At 33.7% G+C, this 20,101-nt stretch overlaps 1 protein-coding gene across 2 annotated transcripts in view; it reads right to left on the bottom strand.

Annotated features, from left to right (window-relative positions):
- Positions 1–20,101, bottom strand: part of STT3B (STT3 oligosaccharyltransferase complex catalytic subunit B) — a 103,975-nt gene that overhangs the window by 44,819 nt on the left and 39,055 nt on the right. For both annotated transcript variants that reach the window (XM_031662888.1, XM_031662889.1), the window contains exons 2-3: positions 17,067–17,175; positions 13,459–13,746 (exon numbers count right to left, since the gene is read on the bottom strand). In XM_031662888.1, the coding sequence (XP_031518748.1) occupies positions 13,459–13,746; positions 17,067–17,175 (397 nt within the window). The remainder of the gene's footprint in view (positions 1–13,458; positions 13,747–17,066; positions 17,176–20,101) is intronic.

Below are 20,101 nucleotides of genomic sequence, written 5' to 3'. Positions count from 1 at the left end.
TAGACAAACTGTAGGCAAAGTACGGGCAGATAAAGACAGAGGAAAGTTGAAAAGAGAAAGAAAAAAATAAACCCCACAGGGAAGTAATGATACGATTGACTTTGCATCAGAAAAAAAAAATTTTTGACAAAAGGCAGTGGTATGACATACTCACAGTGTTACATGAAAGAGAAAATTATCAAGTGTTAAATGAAAGAGAAAAGTATCATTAAAAGTAATGGGAAAAACCACAATTACTTTTGCACCAACCTAATACATTCTTATACAACTATCCTTCAAAAAGGAAGGCGGGTGAGGATTCTGGGAAGATAGTGAAACAAGCAGCAACAGAAATCAGCTCCCCACCTAGACAATAATTGCTCGGGCAGAATCAATCTGATGTGAGGAAACTTGTCCTCCAAGTATTGAGGTTCTGCACTCTGATCACTGATTGCTGCTTTTTGTCACAGAAGAGCAGACAAAGAAGTGATCACCCTTGCACTTTGGCCCCATTGTTGCAAGCCCCTCCTCCTCTGGCTGAAGTGACTGACAGGGAATTTAAAGGGCTGGCACTTCTTTCCCCTTCATTTTTCTGCTTTTCCCCACTTTGGAAACCAAATACTGAAGACTATGACATTCAAAATCAACCACATATATGAAGAAATATATGACAGGAAATTAGAAAGTCACTGTGAATACTCTGGAGAAGGTGTAGGCTTTTACAAATGGGCAATAAGCATATGAAAATATGCTCAACATTACTACTCATTAGGGAACTACAAATAAAACTCCAAGATGCCACCTCACACCCATTAGGATGGCTACTATCAAAAGAACCAGAAAATAACATGTGTTGGCAAGAACACGGAAAAATTAAACCTTTGTGCAGTGTTGGTGGGAATGTAAATTGATACTGCTGTTCTGGAAAACAGTTTGGCATTACGTCAAAATTTTAAAATAGAATTGACATTTGATCCAACAATTCCACTACAAGGTATATACTCAAAATAATTAAAAGCAAGGTCTTGGAAAGAGATTTGTATAACCACTTTCAAAGTAGCTAAACCATAAAAGTGTTCATCTGCAGATGAATCAGTAAGCAAAATATGGTATATACATACAATGGAATATTATTCCACCTTAAAAAGGAAGAAAATCCTGACATGCTACAACATGGATAAACCTCGAAGACATTATGCTAAGTGAAACAAGCCAGTCACAAAAAGACAAATACTATACGATCCCACCTATGTGAAGTATTTAGTCAAAATCATAGAGGGAAATTTGAATGGTGGCGCCAGGCGCTGAGGGGAAGGTAGAAAGGGGAGATACTGTTTAATGTGTATAGAGTTTCATTTTTGCAAAATAAAGAGCTCTGGAGATGGATGGTGGTGACAGTTGTATAATCAATGTACTTAATGCCAATAAAGTATATACTTAATGATTAAAACATACATTTTATGTCAATTTTACCCTAGTTCAAAAAAATTGGGGGACAAATGAAGGCAAAATTGAAAAATTCCATTACAGCAGATTTGCTCTAGAAAAAATATTAAAGAAAATCCTTCAGGCTAAAAGGAAATTGTAACAAATGAAAACTCAGATCACGGGACGGAATAAAGAATACTGGAAATGGTAAATATGGAGTATATAGAAGACTCTCTTGATTGTTTTCTTAATAAGTATAAATTATATGAATATAATCTGTGTTGTTAGGTAGATAACATACATAGATATAATACACATGACACTAACAGCACAGAGGAGAGGAGAAAAAAAATAAAGCTGTGTTGGAGCAAAGGTGCTATATTTTACCAGAATTATGTTAAGTAGAAGTAGACTGTAATATTAAGATGTATAATTCGTTCTCTGCATCAAGTGTTATACATAAATAGCAATAACAGCTAAACAATTAGGGGAATTAAAATGGTATACTTAAAAATGCATTTCAACACAAAAGAAGACAGCAAATGGCAGGAGCAAATCAAATAATATTTAAAACCTGCATTAAATGTAAATCGACTAAAACCTCCAATAAAAAGGCAGAGATGGTCAGTCTGGATAAAAAAGCAAGATCTAACCATATGCACTCAACGAAACTTTTAAAATCCAGAGATACAAATACTTTGATTTTAAAGGACAGAAAAAGATAAGCCATAGAAACAAGAATCATACCAAATCAATCAAACAAAGCAGATTTTAAGACAACATTCCTAGAGACAAAGAGAACTACTTCGCTATAATAAAAGGGTCAATATACCAGGAAAATGTAAAAATTTTAAGTGTACAGGGACCTAAAACAAATCCTTAGAACACATGAAGCAGGAACTAACAGAACTAAAAGAAGAAACAGTTTCTGAGAGGCAGTTATTGAAATCTCCAACCATATTGTTGAAGATAGAACTTGAAAGAAAAACAATGAGCATACTGAAGATTTGGACAATATCAACCAACTTGACCTGACCATTAATTTATGAAATGCAACCTCCAAACAGCAGAATACATGTTCTTTTCAAGCACATGTGGATTACTGTCCAGGATGTAGAACATGCTTGACCAGGATACAGCAATCTTGTTTTAAACAGTCAAGATGGTAAATATTTACACTTACGAGCCAGATCTGTCACAACTATGCAATTCTGTCATTCTGGTGTAAAAGAAGCCAAAGGCAGTATGTTTATGAATGGCCAGGGCTGTGTTCCAGTAAAATTTTATTTACTAAAGCAGGTAACCTACATATGGGCCACACTTCACAGACTTCTGTGCTAGATCATAAAACAAGTCTCAATACACTTAAAAAGACAAATTATGCAAAGTATGGTCTTCAACAACAGAATTAGAAATCAACAAAAAAACTATGCTAAGAAAATCCCAAATATTTGGAAATTAAACACCATGCTTAGAAAAAACCCATGAGTCAAAGAAACTGAATTCGAAGAATATTCAACCACATGACAATGAAAACACCACATATTAAAATACAGAGAATACAGTTAAAGAAGTAAATCCAGTATAATTTTAAATAGTTATACTAGAAAAGTAGAAATGGAGAAAATAACTTAAGCTTCAACTTCAAAAAGCTAGAAAAGAGTAAACCAAATGCAAATTAGAAGGAAATAACAAAGACCAAGAAATCAATGCAACTGAAAATGTAAAGGAAAAAAAAAATCAGTGAAACCAAAAGTTGGATAAGCTTTATCTAGACTAATCAAGAAGGGAGAGAAGATACAAATTATCAGTACCAGGGATAAGGAAGGTGACATCACTACAGATTGTACAGAAATCCAAAGACTTATAAAGAAATATTATGAACAATTTCTGCCTACAAATTAGGTCACTTAGATAAAATAAAAAGACTTTTTAAAAAAGATACGTATTACCAAATTACTCATGAAAAAATAGAAAATCAGAATAAAACTATGCCATTAAAAAGTTGAATTCATATTAAAAATCTTCCCTAGTCCACATGGCTTCAATGGTAAATACTGCCAAACAATTAAGGAAGAAGTAATACCAATCCTATGAGAATTATTTCAGGAAATAGGGCAGGAAAAACTACCCTGTCCAACATGACGTTAGAGGTTCCAGTCAATACAACCAGGCAAGGAAAAAAATGAAAGGTATACAGTTCAGGAAAAAAGTAGCAAAGACCCTCTGTCTCTAAAGATAACATGATCTTGTGTGTAGCAAATCCTAAGGAATATAAAAAGTAAATTTTAACATGCAAGTTTAGCAAGGTCACAGAATATATGATCAATACATAAAAATACAATACTTCCCAATTTTAAAATGTACAATGAAGTTACAGTAATCGGGTCAGTACAGACTTCTAGATCTATGTTTATGAGGTAGGTATAGACATGTAGATCAATGGAACAGAACAGAGTCTGGAAATAAATTAGTAATTATGTTTTCCCCCTGAGATCAGGACAAGATAAAGTTGTCCTCTCTCACCATTTCTATTCACATTGTAACGGAAGTCTTAGCAAATGCAGTAAGACAAGAAAAGAAAATAAGAAGTACACAAACTGAGAAGGAAGAAATGAAGCTGACTTTTTTTCATGCATGACATGACTGTCTATGTAAAAGACCCCAAAGAATCAGAAAGAAAATTACTGGAATCAATAAACTATTATAGATAACACTGGAGGACAATGTTGTTAAGATAACAAACCTTCTCATCTTGATCTGTAAATTCAATGTGATCACAATCAAAATCTCAGCAAGTGACTTTGTGGACATCAACAAATCAATTTGAATGTTTATATGGAAAGGCAAAAGACTGAGACTAGCCAACATGATACTGAAACAAGCCTGATACTACACCTGATTTCAAGACTTATTACACAACTATAGTAATCAAGACAGCACGGGAAAACAACAAACAGATCAGCAGAACAGAACACAGCACAGAAATACAGCCCCATAAATGTAAACTGACCTTTGACAAAAGGCAATACATAAAGAATAATCTTTTTAACAAATGATGCTGTAACAGCTGGACACCCACATATAAAAAAAAAAAAAAAATCAATCTAGACACAGATCTTATATTTTTCATGAAAATAACTCAAAATGAATCACAGACATGAATGTAAAGTGCAACACTATAAAATTTCTAGAAAACGACACTGGAAAAATGTAAACTGGAATAAAAGGCAAAAATCTAGCGGTAGCCCAAACATGGCACAAAAACTGTATTCCAACAGAATTTACAAACGGCTTTCTTCCTCTATACTCAGCAAATCTAGCAGAAATTTAGTGAATTCAGATGACTAGTCTAAAGAGATATTTTTGTAATGGATTAGGCTTAGGGAATTAACTTTACATAATTCTCACAAATTATGAGGTCCTCTGTTTCTAGAATAAGTTAACATTTCCTAATTGATTTAAAAGAAATAAATATTTTAGACAAATATTTTAAGGGTAAAACTCAGTTCTATTACCTATATTATAGTGAAGCACCTAGTACTTACACAAAAAAATGTCCATATACATATGGCCAGTGACTATCTTATTAAACAGAGTAGATACAAAACACTTCTATCATTATAGAAAGTTCTATTGGAAAGTACTGCTCTAGGCCTACAAACATGGGCCATCTTGTGTTTTGGTTCACAGTATTAGGAGATGCACTGAATTCCACTTGTGCTTGGGATGTGGGAAGCTGCAAGAGAATGTTATTTTCACCTCAACAATAAGGGAGAAATTCTAGATGATCTACAAAATAGTAAGTTTTCTTAGGCTTATCAGAGAGCTAAAGTCACAAGGCAAATAAACAAGTGTTAAAACAGCTAAGGAAACCAGACATAAGAGGAATTTACATTCACAAGCTCTTTTCATAAGCCCAAGTACTCATGAGAAAGATCTCGAGTAGGATAGAAGTTCAGCATCCTTGGTGACACTGTCAGTCACATGGGAAATTAGAAAATATCTGAGCATGAAAATTAAAATAGAGCATAAAAACTCTCTGCAATTCTTACAGTAATTTGCATACAGATGTTTATACATTTGTTTAAAATGTAATAAAAATGTACATAAATGTTCACAGCAGCATTATTCATCATAGACAGAAATTAGAAAGAACCCAAACGTTTAGTCAACTGAAAAATGGAGAAATACAATGTGATAATCATACAATGGAATATTATTCAGCCACAAAAAGAAATAAAGTATTTGTAAATACTTCAGCGTAGACAAACCTTGAAAATACTATTGTAAGTGAAAGAAGCCAGATGTAAGACAGGTAAGGTCACTTACACTTTGTGAGGCTGAGGTGGGAGGGTAGCTTGAGGCCAGGAGTTTAAGACCAGCCTGAGCAATATAATGAGACCCCATCTATATCTGAAAATTAAAAAAAAAAAAAAATCTAAAAGGCAACATATTATATAATTCCTTTTATATGGAATTCCAGGATAGGCAAATCAGAGAGGCAGAAAGCAGATTACTGGTTGCTAAGGGCTCAGGGGATGTGAAAATGGAAAGTGACTATCATGGGCACGGGCTTTCTTTTTGGAGTGTTAAAATGTTCTGTAACTGGATAGTGGTAATGGTGGTACAACTTGGTTAATATACTAAAGGTCACTGAATTCCATTCTCTAAGAGGATAAATTTTATAATACGCAAATTATTTTTCAATAAAAAAATGTATGGGGTACAGCTAAAGTAGTACTTAGAGGAAAAATTATAGCTTTAGGTGCTTAAAATAGATCAAGTCACTAACCTGATCATCCAGAAAAATTAAAGCAAAAATGAAGAAGATCTAAATAAATGGAAAGAAATACCATATTCACAGAAGGCTACATATTAAGATAACAATTCTACTCCAAACTGACTTATACATTCAATGCCCTTCCAATCAACATCCCAGAAGGCTTTTTCATTAAATAAGTTAATAATGTGATTCTAAAATTTACATGATGCAAACAGCTAAGAAAAGCCAAAATAATTCTGAAAAAGAGAAAACAACATTAGATTACTCATGCTACCTGATTTCAAAAGTTTCTAGAAACTAATGAAAACATAAAGTATTGTTATAAAGACAGACACAGATAAACAGAAGAGTCCCAAAACAGACCCATATGTATATATTCAACTGATTTTGACAAGGTTACCAAAGCAGGTAATTCAGTGGAGAAAGAACAGTCTTTTCAACACATGATGTTGGAAAAACAGAACATTCAAATCCAACAACACTTATATTGCACCACACCATAATCAACATGAAATAGATGACAGACCTGAGTGTTAAACCTAAAACTATTTAATTTCTAGAAGTAAACACCTGAGAAAATCTTTGTGATTTTAGGGTAGACAAAGATCTCTTAGATAAGACACCAAGAGCAAGATCTATTAAAAAAAAAAAAACTGATAAATTACATAAAAATCAAAATTTTCTGCTCTTAGAGACTACAGAAAATGTTTGTAGGGCACACATCTGATAAAGTATTTATTTCCAAAATATATAAAGAACTCTCACACCTCAAGAGTAAGAAAACAACTCAACCAAAACATGGGCAAGATATGAACAGACATTTCATCAAAGAACAAGGATGGCAAATAAGCACGTGAAAAGATGCTCATCAGTCATTGGGAGAAAGCAAACAAAAGCCATAAGATACTACCACCTACCTACAAGAATGGGTAAAATTTAAAAATGCCACGTGATGGAGTAGTAAATATTACTCTCATGTATTTCTGGAGGGAATGCAAAATGAATACAGCAACTCTGGCAAAATGCTTAGCAGCTTTTTATAAAGTTAAATGTATACTTATCACACAAACCACCAATCTGTGCCTATGCATTTACCTGAGAGAAATAATAATATATGTCCAAAGACCCATATGCAAACATTTCACAGCCACTTAATTCATCATTGCCAAAAACTGGAAAACAAATTGCAGTACGTCCATATAATGGAGTACTATTCAGCAATAAAAAGTAACAAACTACTAAAACATCAACAACATGATTGACACTCTCAAAAATATTATGCTAAGTGAAAGAAGACGGATATACAGGGTCACGCCTACTGTCTGCATTATATGGCATTCTAGAAAAGAAACTCCCACAGCTATACAGACAGAGAGACAGAAATCAGACCAGTGGTTGCCAGAAATGGGGTAGGGAGAAGACTGACTACAAAAGGTACAGGAGGGAACCTTAAAGAAACAAAACAAAACCTCTAAGAGGCAATATGATAAACACTGCTCCTTGTACTACTTTATCTGTGTTAGTTTTCTGAATCATGTACTCTGGTGCTTGTAAATAATAGTAACAAACATGTACTAACCTCTCACTATGTTCTCACAATATTCTATACCTTTACGTGTATTTACTTTTAAGTTATATGAGGAAAGTACAATTATTACTTCCATATTATAGTTGATTGAACAGACACAGGGTGGGGATTTAAACAACCTCCAGTGACAGAGCCGGAAATCAAACCAAGAAAATACCAAACCCTGGCAATTATGCTATAGACTTTACTCTTAATTATTCAGTCATGATGAAAATGTTTTAATCTCTGCAGAACACAAATCCAAAAATGTATCCTAAAATGTCTGTCAACACCAGCTTGTAACAGTAATAGGGCATCAACAAATAATAATGCTATGACAAAGTACTTATCTTTTAAATTTTAAAAACATATACCTTGTAAAAGAGTTGGTTTAAAAATAAAAACACTGGGTGAGGAATTAGACAACTTAATATTTATATATTAGAGATTACAAAAATGTTTTCACCTTTTTATAACTTCATGTGGGTTACAAACAACTTTTCAGAATAGTTAGAACTGTAATTACTTCCACTTTCAATTAGTAATAATGAAATTTTAAATAAATGTCATTATCTATTATAATTCTGTAGCCAAAACATTTTCTCTATCTTAAGAGAAAACTGAATGAGATTCAAAAGTATCAATTTGTCAAGAGTCAGACAGTATTTTATGCCAGAACTCAAACACAAGTATTCTTATTTTCAAATACTGAAGCTATTTCCACTGTAAACCTAATTTATTTAAATGTATTGTTTTTAAAAAGAAAACAAAGGAAAAACTCACTAGAAAACCTCCCAGTTTCTGGGTGAGAATGTTTTATCATTCCATCCTTCTGTTAATATGATCCTTCAAAGCAATGATATCTATAATTTCTTCTACTAGATTATCAACTTCATATAACCTTGTATAACCAACACATAAAACAGCACCTGCTTCATATTGTATTCACAAAAATTTCTGTTGAATTAACAAAACAATATCATGCCACTTAAAAAAAAGAAAAGCTGTAATGAACAAGCTAATCCTAAAACTTATGAAAATGCAAGGGACCCCATACAGCCAAAGCAATCTTGAAAAAGAACAAAGTTGAAGGACTTATGCTTTTGGATTTCAAAACTCATTACAAAGCTACAGTAACCAAAACTGTGCAGTAGCGGCATAAAGACACAACATACTGATGGCAAGGGAATGGAATAGAATTGACAGTCCAGAAAAAAACCCATACATTTATAATCAATTGATTTCTGACAGAAGTGCTAAAACCATTCAACAAAAGAGTATATATTTTTTAACAGTGCTAAGATAAGTGGATATCCACATGCAAAAGAATGAAGTTGGAACTCCTCTCTCACACCACATACAAAAATTAACTCGAAATGGATCAAATACCTAAGTGGAGGAACTTGACATATAAAATCTTTAGAAGGAAACAGAGGTGTAAGTTTTCATAACCTTCAATTAGGCCAACAGTTTCCTTAAATATAACACTAAAAGCACAAGCGACAACAAAAATTAATTAGACTTCATAAAAATTTAAAATTCATGCAAAGGACACTATCCACAGAGTGAAAACGCAATCCACAAATATGCTCAAAAGGGACTCAAATGATTCACTACCAAAAGAATCCACTAAACACAAAAGAAGACTAATGGAGAAATGAGGGACAAAAAAAGCTATAAGGCATATAGAAAACAGCACAACCACAGAAATCAGTCCCTCTTTATGAGTAATTACTTCCAATGTGTATTAAACTCTCCAAAAACAGAGATTGTCAGAAAGAACAAACACATGATCCAACCACATGCTGTTATGCACTTTAAATTCAAAGACAAAGAGACTGAAAGCACAGAAAGTTATTCCATGCAAATAGTAAACAAAAGAGAGAAAAGACAGACTTTAACTCTGCAAAATTCAAAACAAAACAAAAAACGGCAGGGTGTGGTGGCTCACACCTGTAATTCCAACGCTTTGGGAGGTGAGGAGGGAGGATTGCTTGAGCCCAGGAGTTCGAGACCAGCCTGGGCAACATGGTGAAACCTCATCTCTACAAAATTAGAAAAGAAAAAACAGACTTTGAATTTTTTTTTGTTTTAAAAAAAGGTTACAAAAGAGAAAGAACCCAAAATATATATAGTAATAAAACAGTTCAATACAGCAAGAAGGTATAGCAATTACAAACATTTATGTACCTAATAACAGACCATCAAAATATAGGAAGAAAAGGGACATGGATGCAGCTGGAAACCATCATTCTTAGCAAACTATCACAAGAACAGAAAACCAAACACCACATGTTCTCACTCATAGGTGGGAACTGAACAATGAGATCACTTGGACTCAGGAAGGGGAACATCAACACCAGGGCCTATCATGGGGAGGGGGGAGGGGGGAGGGATTGCATTGGGAGTTATACCTGATGTAAATGACGAGTTGATGGGTGCAGCACACCAACATGGCACAAGTATACATATGTAACAAACCTGCACGTTATGCACATGTACCCTACAACTTAAAGTATAATAAAAAAAAAAAAAAAAAAAAAATCTAAAAAAAAAAAAAAAACTTGACAGAATTGAAGAAACAAACAGTTCTACAATAATAGCTGGTGACAACAATACTCTATTCTCAATAATGGATAAAATCGCCAGAAAGGAGATAATATAGAACTTAACACAACAAACCACCTAGGTCTAAAAGACATATGCAAAACACTTTATTGAACAAAGACAGCATATGCAATTCTTCTCAAGTACACATGGGACATTTTCCAGGATAGACAATATGCTGGGCCACAAATTAAAGACGAAAATTAAGTTTCAACAGATTTAAAAAGATAGACACCATACAAAGTATCTTCTCCAACTACAACAGGATGAAGTCAGAAATCAGTAACAGAAGGAAAACTGGGAAATAAATTTGTGGAAATTAAACAAGATACTTACCAATAGATCAAAAATAAAAATGAGAGAATACTGAATGAAAACAAAACCACAATGTATCAGAACTTATGAGAAACTGTGAAAGTAGTACTAAGGGAAAATTTTATAGCAAAAATGCCTACTTTCAAAAACAAAAAAAAATCTCAAATCAAAAACCTGACTTCACAAACTAAGTTGTGAACTAGAAAAAGAACAAACTAGGGCCGGGCATGGTGGCTCACACCTGTAAACCCAGCATTTTGGGGGGCCAAGGCAGGTGGATCACGAGTTCAGGAGTTCAAGACCAGCCTGACCAACATGGTGAAACCCCATCTCTACTAAAAATACAAAAATTAGCCAGGCGTAGTGGCGGGCGCCTGTAATCCCAGCTCCTCAGGAGGCTGAGGCAGAGAATTGCTTGAAACCAGGAGGCGCAGGTTGCAGTGAGCCAAGATTGAGCCACTGTACTCCAGCCTGGGCGACAGAGCAAGAAAAAAAAAAAAGAAAAAGAAAAAGAGAAAGAATAAACTAAACCCAAAGCTTCCAGAAAGACAAAATTGAATAAATAATAAAGACTGTGACAGAGATAAAATAGAGTGCTCACTTCAGCAGCAATATATACTAAAAGAGAAAAAAGAACACAGAAAAAAAAAAGATCAATGAACCCAAAAGTTGGTTCTTTAAAAAGATCAACACAATTGACCAATCTTTGGCTAGATTAAGAAAAAAAGAGAGAAGACTGAAATCACTAAAATCAGAAAGTGGGACATTACTACTGATTCCATAGGGGACAAGAAGGGTTTTAAGGGAGTATTATCACGTCTTGTATGCCAACGAATTGAATAGCTTACATCAACACATTCCTATTAATAGAAACACAAAAACCTACCAAGACTAAATCATGAAGAAATACAGAATCTGCAGACACTTACAACTTGCAAGGAAACTGAATCAGCAATCAGAAATCTCCCAACAAAGAGAAGTCCTGGTCCTGATGGCTTCACTGGTGAATTCTACTAAAACATTTAAAGAACTGAACCAACACTAATCCTCAATCTTTTCCAAAAACTGAAGAGAAGGGATCACTTCCTAATTCATTCTATGATGCCAGCATTACCCTGATCCAAAAGCCAGACAGACACTGCAAGTAAAGCATATTATAAACCAGTATCACCTTATGAACACTGATGGATAAATCCTTAGGAAAATACTAGCAAACCAAATTCAGCAGCGTATGAAAAAGATTATATACCATGACCAACTGGGACTTATTTATGAATGTAATGTGCTCAAAATTCAAAAATGCAAATGGTAGTTAACTCTGGGTGATTTTTTTCCTTATGTTTTTCTGTTGTCTAAATGTCCACAAAATAGAATATTTTATTTTTTAAATTTATTATAAAGTATTTGAAAAATACACAAGTGTAGAGAATATTAAAATAGTTACAAACCTAGCTATTCAGACTTTCAAATTCAAAAATAATACATTTGCTTCAGAATATTTGATTTAAAATTTTTTTAGCTGACATAGTTGAAGCTCCCGTAATACTGGCCACCTCAGTACCACCCACTCACCCTCAGGAAAACCCATTATCACAAAGCTGGTGTACATGCAACTTATCTATCACATTTTTATACTTTCATTATAAACTGCTATTAACAAACATAGTATGGTTTGTACTGCTTAAAAACTTACATCAAAGATTTCTCATACTGTACATATTTTATCACAACTTATTTTTTCACTAAGCATTATATTATCAGGATCAAGGCACAAACACATGTATTATTTTTATAATTTAAAATATTATATAGTTTATTAAAAGGCATTCAACAGAGGTTCTAGATTTTAAGCTTTTTTTTTGTTTGTTTTCTCAGTTGCACACAATAAACAGTTTTTTAAAACACTTTTTGAAAAGTATAGCAGCACTGGCAACATCCTACTGCTTGGTATCATCTTCATTTCTGTGGGTATTTTTCTTCTCTTTTAAACTCAAGATTAAGACACTGTCTATACAGATCACATGGAAACATTCTCCTCTGGAATTCCATGCTAGAGCAAAAATACTCATTAGCCAAGTAGTTTTGAACAATGTAAAATAATTATTAAAGAGAAAATTTATGCTGTCATTCACCTAGCTACCTAAAAATATACTTAATAAAATATACAAAAACGTATTGACACACACAAATTTTGGTAATTTCTAACACTGGAAAATTATAAGCTAAAGCTAAAATAATAAATACGTAAATAAAAGCAAGCTCTAAATTGAACCCAAGATTAAGTAGCATCGTATTTCATACGTAGGGGAAAAAAATAATTAAGTTTAAACAGCCTGGTAGCAGCAAAATAAATAATGCTGGTTTCAGAAACAATTTAAAATTCTAACCCATCAAAAAATGCTTCAACTTTCCTGGGTAACTATTTCTTACCTATCTCCCCAAAACAAAGAAACAAAAATATCAACAGATTGTTTTATGATAGCCCTTCTTTTGGAGTTCTGACTTATTTAAAAAGGATATTATCATCACTGGTAAATCAGCCATAACAGGACTTTTGTGAAAAACCATGATTTATCTATATATTAATCTAGTTACACGTAACTTGAGAGACACCTGACATATTTTAAAATGTTATCCATTATTACATTATGAACAGTAATACAGATCTCTGCACGCAACTCTGTAATTTGTAAAAGACAAATCTGCGTACAGCCTAAAGTGTTTCACGAGAAAGGTCACGAGTATTAATGGCAGCAAAACATTAAATGTTACTTACCCACAAGTAGTATGTGAACTGAAGTGCAAAAATAGCAATGCCTTCATTATCAAAGGATCCAGCTACTGACCGAGATATGTAGCCTGGTACAATAGCAATAAAACAAGCAGCTAAAAGTCCTGCTCCTTGGTTCCAAAGTTCTCTGGTAAGCAAGAAAGTAGATATAGATGTAAGGCCGCTAAAAGTTGGGGCAAGGAACACACATACATCTCTTATGTGAACTGTTATGTTCAATGTATTTAAAATCCAATGAATAAGGCCAGCTGTTATCATCAACCCTGGGTAAACCTAGGAAGAAAAAAATGGAAAACTTAATTACATATAAAATGAGACACAAAAATATTAATATATGTACTCTTCTTTATTATTACACTTTGTTTACCGTAAGTTTGAAAGCAACATCTCAAAACAATTTGCCTTCTTTACAAACTACAAAAAAAACCCCACACCATTCTGTGTTGCATACAAAGAACTAGCTCATATATGGAGGAAATACATAAAAAGATCAGAGAGAAAATGAAACAAGAATGATTAAAATTGAAAAATGCTTAACAATGGAATGATTAAAATTGGAAATGTTTAACAATGTTAACTGTAGGTAACTTTCTTACTGATCCCACTAACTTTTTTTTTTTTTTTTTTAAATCAAAACAGGGTCTTAGTGTAGCTTATCCTTGAATTTGGGGTTCTAATATACTCCAATTTTGCCCATACTTGTGTGTACATAAGAAAATGAGAAAAGAAAGATAAGATAAAGAAAAATTACACACAAAACTATTTAAGTCATATTTATAAAAAAAGTCCCTTCCTTTCAAGCCCTAGATTTGGAAAGTAAGCAACTCTAGCTAGGAAAAGAGGGAATAGTCAGTTGGTGAATTCAGAGATAATGTTTTGGGACTCCTGAAAAATTAAATTTTTTTATACCACATAAATACTTAGGGATACAAGCGAAATAATAAACTAGAAGAGGCCAGTTAACAGTTATACCCACCCTCATTCTAAAAGAGAAACATTAAACATTAAAAGGATTCAAGAATAGTAAACAGGACATTCTTCCTGAGTTACTATTCGGTGACTAAAACATGCATTTACATCTGCTTCCTTAGGTAAGTCCTAAAAGACTCTTTTTTCACTCCACAACAGAAACTACAAAGGTTATAAATTTCCTTTCCCTGCTCTACAATTTGTAACTGCAACCTCTCTCCCCCACACTCCCGTCTTTAACTCTCTTGCTTTTTCTCCATAACACTTACAATCATTTGACGGACTACTTATTTTACTTATTTACTTTCTATTTCTTAACTGCCTATGCTCACAAGAATGTAAGCTCCAGAAGAGCAGGAAATTTTTCTCCAGTATCCAGAAAAATAACTGGCACAAAGTGGATGTTCAATACCTACTGCATGCATGGAAGGAGAAAGGGGGAAGGGGAGAAAAAAAGTATGATAATTCATCCACATTCTCAACACATAAAAATTTTGTTCCTCTTCAGATTCAATACTAGGTACCAGTGTGTGATTCTGTCAGCAATATGAGGGGGAAAAGAAGGAAGTGAATTTAAAAATACTTTCAAGGTAAGTCAATATATCCATATAATATGGTAGACTGAAATGACACACACAAAACAGCCAAGATTCATGGAAGTACTACTAAATGAAAGAACCAAAAATAAACCAACAAATAAAATCCCAACAACAAAAAAAGCATAATCAAGCTCAAGATAGGGAATTCTCCAGATGCCAAAAATGAAGAGGAAATTCAAAGTAGGTGCTGACGTCATGGGAGCTCACAGGAGACAAGAAAAAAGCCAAACATTACCAGGCCTGATACAGGCCTTAAGGAATGAAAACGGGGGGGTTTCACCCAACACAGGGATCAAAGTGAAGACCTAATTACCAGCAAAAAGTCAGGACCAGCTTATGAAACTAGACAAATTCTATTCATCCATCAAGGAACTCTGCTTGCCTTCCAATGCTCAGAGCAGAAACAAAGTCCTAAAGGAGAATATGGAACTCATTCAAATGTGTGAATGTGGACTCTACATTTATAATAACCTTAAGTAAGTATAAGAAACCTCAAACTAAGTAAAACTGTCTGAAAACCAGTGAAACCCCTAAAATTCTCCAGCAAAGGCAAATGAGAAAGATTATTACAGGGATTATCCCAAATCTCAGGACCTCAGGACTCTCAGAGAAAATAGGCTTCCACTGAGGATTAATTTAAGATAAAGGTATAAACCACACAAGAAAAACTATAGTTATCAAATGTAATACAATTTAGGTATATGATAAGATGAGCACCACAAGAACTGCAGGTAATAGCTATCTGCCATATGTATAACCCATTTAATACTTTTCCAATTCCACTACAGAACATGGTAACTGCCATTGTGCCTTCATCTCTTTATGCCTTTCTATTTACCTCAAGGATAAGAAGATGCCCCAGACTAGAAACACAACACCTTACTATCATGGAAAACATGTTCTTTCTAAACACAAAGGGAACATTTATAAAAATTTGGATATATCCTAAGCCACAAGTCAAGTCTCAATAATTTTAAAGGATTGAAATTACATAGAAGGTGTTCTCTAACCACAACATATTTAAAGTACAAAGCAAAAAACATAACTGGGTAATCCCCTTATGTTTGGAATTAAATACAATTCTACATAATCCATGAGTCAGGGAAATTACAAAGAAAATTAAGACACATTTTGATTGAAATAATGAAAATACTACACATCAGAACTTATGAAATGCGGCTAGTACAGTGGTTAGTGTGTAGTTTCTCAGCTTAAAATGCATCTCTTAATAATGAAGAAAAGTTGAAAATTACTGAGTAAACCATCTCAAGAAGTCAGAAAAAGGACATGAAAATAAACTCACAAAAGTAGAAGAAAATAAATTAAAATTTTAAAAATGCAAAACAAACATATACTAGAAGTAATCAACAGAGTCAGAAGTTTCTTTGGGTTAAGAAAAACCCTAATAAAATGAATAAGCCTGGCAAAACTGATTTTAAAAAATTAAACATATATTTCTCCAATACAAGACCATGTTGCCTTGTCTTTCACCTTCAAAATTCTCCTTATGCCCCAAATCCTAAAAATATATTCGCTTTTATGTCATCTTTCTGGATATCAGAAGTCTACATGAACTATAATCCTTAGTCAATTACCTGGAATAATTTGGAGACATTCAGGGCCTGAAAAATTCTAATTATCCGATTATTCTAGATATATAATTATCATGATTATTTTATGTTTTTATCTCCTTCCAAATTCCTTTTTCAACCAAATTGCTATAAGAGCAGATACACAAATAACCTGAACTTCATTCAGATGCATTGTGATAGCGGATCCCCACCCAGCCTCCACCACTTGTCAAAAAGAGTGGCCAGTGTGAGATAACCCAAAAACAGGTTGGGTATTAAGGGGAGGAGGTGTTAAGAAAAGAGCCTAAGTAAGCTGAATATTGGATAATAAGCCACAGAAAAATTTGTTAACTATACAAAGCTTTCCAAGAATCCCTACCACCTTGGCAATTAATGATTTACTCAAATAACAATAAATATTATAATTAACATAAAGAACTGCTAATATACTTACAGTACCACCTACTATTCTTCCTAGTGGATACCATGCTCTTTCATCAAACCAATTTAAAAATTCATAGAACCCATGAGATGCAAGATGATGTGTTGATCTATAGTTAAACCTAGAGAAAAGAGAAAAAAAGAAACGTTATAAAACTGCTTAATAGAAACAGCTCCTTCTTTATATCAAACTCTGTGGCTACATAAATATATCTCACAGAGCGTTTTTATCAAACTTGAATAACATAATCTGAAGATATCAAAAGAACATGCTTATACCTCTAATATAAATAAAAACACCCCCAACCTCAAACCCACACCTACAAAACTAGTAATGCTCCCAGTAACATTTAGCCATTGCTTGGGGTCCAGGTGGTAGAGGGCTATAAAGAAGTACATAAATCTCAAAAGATTAAGAACTGCTGACAGAAGATAACATCAAAATGGAAGAAACAGTACACTCACCATAACTGCCCAAAATCCTGCAACCCTAAAAACGTTGGCTTTAAACTATAATAGCACTAAAAATATAAAGAGAATAAACCATAACAGCACTATAAAACAAGAATATGGCCTTATAGAAAAAGAAATTATAATTTCTGAAAGAAACAAAATGAGAAAAAATGAAATTGAAGAAACCAGAGCCCAAAATGAAAGCAGAAGAAAACCACAAACCACAGAGGGCAATTCCAGGGATATTCCATGTTTAATATAAAGCAGCTGTGATGGGCAGGAGACAAGCCTGGAGCAATCCTCAGGGTAATGCCATTACATATACTCAGTCAGGTCAATCCCCTTCCCCTACTACTGCGAAGTAGGGAAGCGGGCATCAGAGGTGTCTGCCTGAGGTAGAAGCACTACATGTAGACAAGTGAGTCAAGAAGCAGAACAATGCTGGATACAAGACGAAACGGAAATCCTCATACCCCAGATCAGTTTGATACATCCTTTCCAGCAGCAAGTTATGATCTCAACTCCAACAATCACTAGATGCAAGCTTTGTAGCATTTTTACAGTCTTTTCGAATACTAAAATAAGCAACACATCCAAAAAAAATCAAACATTTGAGAAAAGCAAGCACCATGACAGCTAAATATGAAAATCAACAAACAGAAAAATTAATACTGTAGAAACAGAAGCAAGAATTAATATAGTCAGAGGGTTAATATAACCCAGAGTTATATTAACTCTGAAAGAGTTATTAATATTAAACTTTCAGACCTGAAAGGAAGCATAACCAAGAGGTTGAGAGGTTCTAGCATCATACTGCATGGGTTTGAATGTTAGTTCCACACTGACTAGCTATGTGACCTTGGTTGGGCAAGTTACTTATGTTCTCTGCATTCTAGTTTCTTCATGTGAAAACAGGGATTAACAACAGTACCTATGATAGTACCAGTGTAACTATAAGTAAACAATATAGCATCTCTGAAGCACTTAAAGGTTATAGTTACTGTAATGAAACAGACTTAAGATAAAAGATCCATTTAAGATTTTGAATGGCAAAATTATAATTGCCAAGATAAAATAAAAGATAGGCTAAATAGCGTAAAGGACAAAAATGAAGAGCGAATTAGAATGAAATAAAAAGAATGAAAAAAATTTAAGTAGTCTAGTTCTTACACTGATCGGAAAAAAAAAAGACTATGCTCCACAGAGCATACACATCCCAATACATTTCAAAACACTATAGTACAATTTAAAATCATTCATTCAGAGAGAAAGGTTTTCTACAAAGGAATGACAAAATCAGATTAATACCTTATTTCTCAGTGGAACCACTGGATTGCTATAAGGCAATAGAGTAATATATCCAAATTTCTGAGAGGAATTTTAAAATCAGAATTTTAAGTAATAACTTTGTGTGCCAATAACATGTAAAACTAAGCTAATGCTAGAAATGCTACCCTGCTCCCTTCCTCCTCCAAGAAGTATTTACCAGATCAGAATTTAAAAAGGGATATCTTCAAATGCCAGAAACAAAGTAGTGACTGTATTTACAAAGCCAGATTACAGAAAGGCTGCCTAGTGAAAGATGGAAAACAATCTAACCACCACCATGAAAGTGACAAAGTTCTTCTCCATCTAAAGGCTTTAAAGGCTCCAATAAAAAAAAGCTAAATTAAACGTTGTGCTATGCATTAAGGGTCTAAATTTACAAAGAATCCCCAAGACAAGAAATTAACATTGAAAACAAGACCCAAACACCTGGATTAGCAATAGAAGCAAAACTAAAAATAGCTCTACCCAGAGAAGCTCATAAATAACAGTTAAACTATGTAAGGAAGAGATTCACCAAACAAAGTTGAGTATACACCAGAAAAAGTAACACCCCACTGAAACTTCTGAAAATATTTTAATGGAAGAGGCCTAGTGTTTTAGCAAGAATACCAAGGTTTTAAATTTTCAACTTAATTTTTCATTTTAAAAAACTGACTTCAAGGGACTATTAATAACACGTTTTAAAAACCAGGAACCATGAGAGTCCAACCTCATAAAGCTTTCCTGACAAGTATTTTTCACTTTCCATTTTATATAATTCTTGGCCTCTTTATCAAATCATTCTTCTTTATCAAATCATTCTTCCTTTGGCTTTAATGACTACAACAGTCTCTTGATTTTTTACCCCCACCTCTCTAATCTTCTTTGTTTTCTGCATAGGTAGCCTTCTCTACCTAAGATCCTCTTATTAATTCACTCTGAAATCGCTGCCCAAAAGACGTCATTCACACCCAAGTCTTCAATTATTACCAGTATGCCCACAATTCACTAATATTATCTCCCTACCTAGATCTTTCTTCTCATGTCCAAACCAGTGTTATGTAACTACCTATGTGGTATGTTTTTCTTGAATGTCACAAAGGCATCTCAGACTCCACATTCAACTAAACTCATGATCAGACACCTACCATCCAATCCCAAAACAAATATATACACTGTATCTGCTTTCAGTATTCTCTTACCACCACCTGAGCTGAAGAAACTTAGGTGTCATTTTCGAAAGTTCCTTCTCTCTCAACATCCTATACAGAAATCAAAACAAGGCTG

This window comes from Papio anubis, chromosome 2 (genome assembly GCF_008728515.1).
Source record: "Papio anubis isolate 15944 chromosome 2, Panubis1.0, whole genome shotgun sequence".
Taxonomy (NCBI): domain Eukaryota; kingdom Metazoa; phylum Chordata; class Mammalia; order Primates; family Cercopithecidae; genus Papio; species Papio anubis.
Note: the sequence above shows the minus strand (reverse complement) of the source record. Positions and strands in the feature narration are given on the sequence as shown.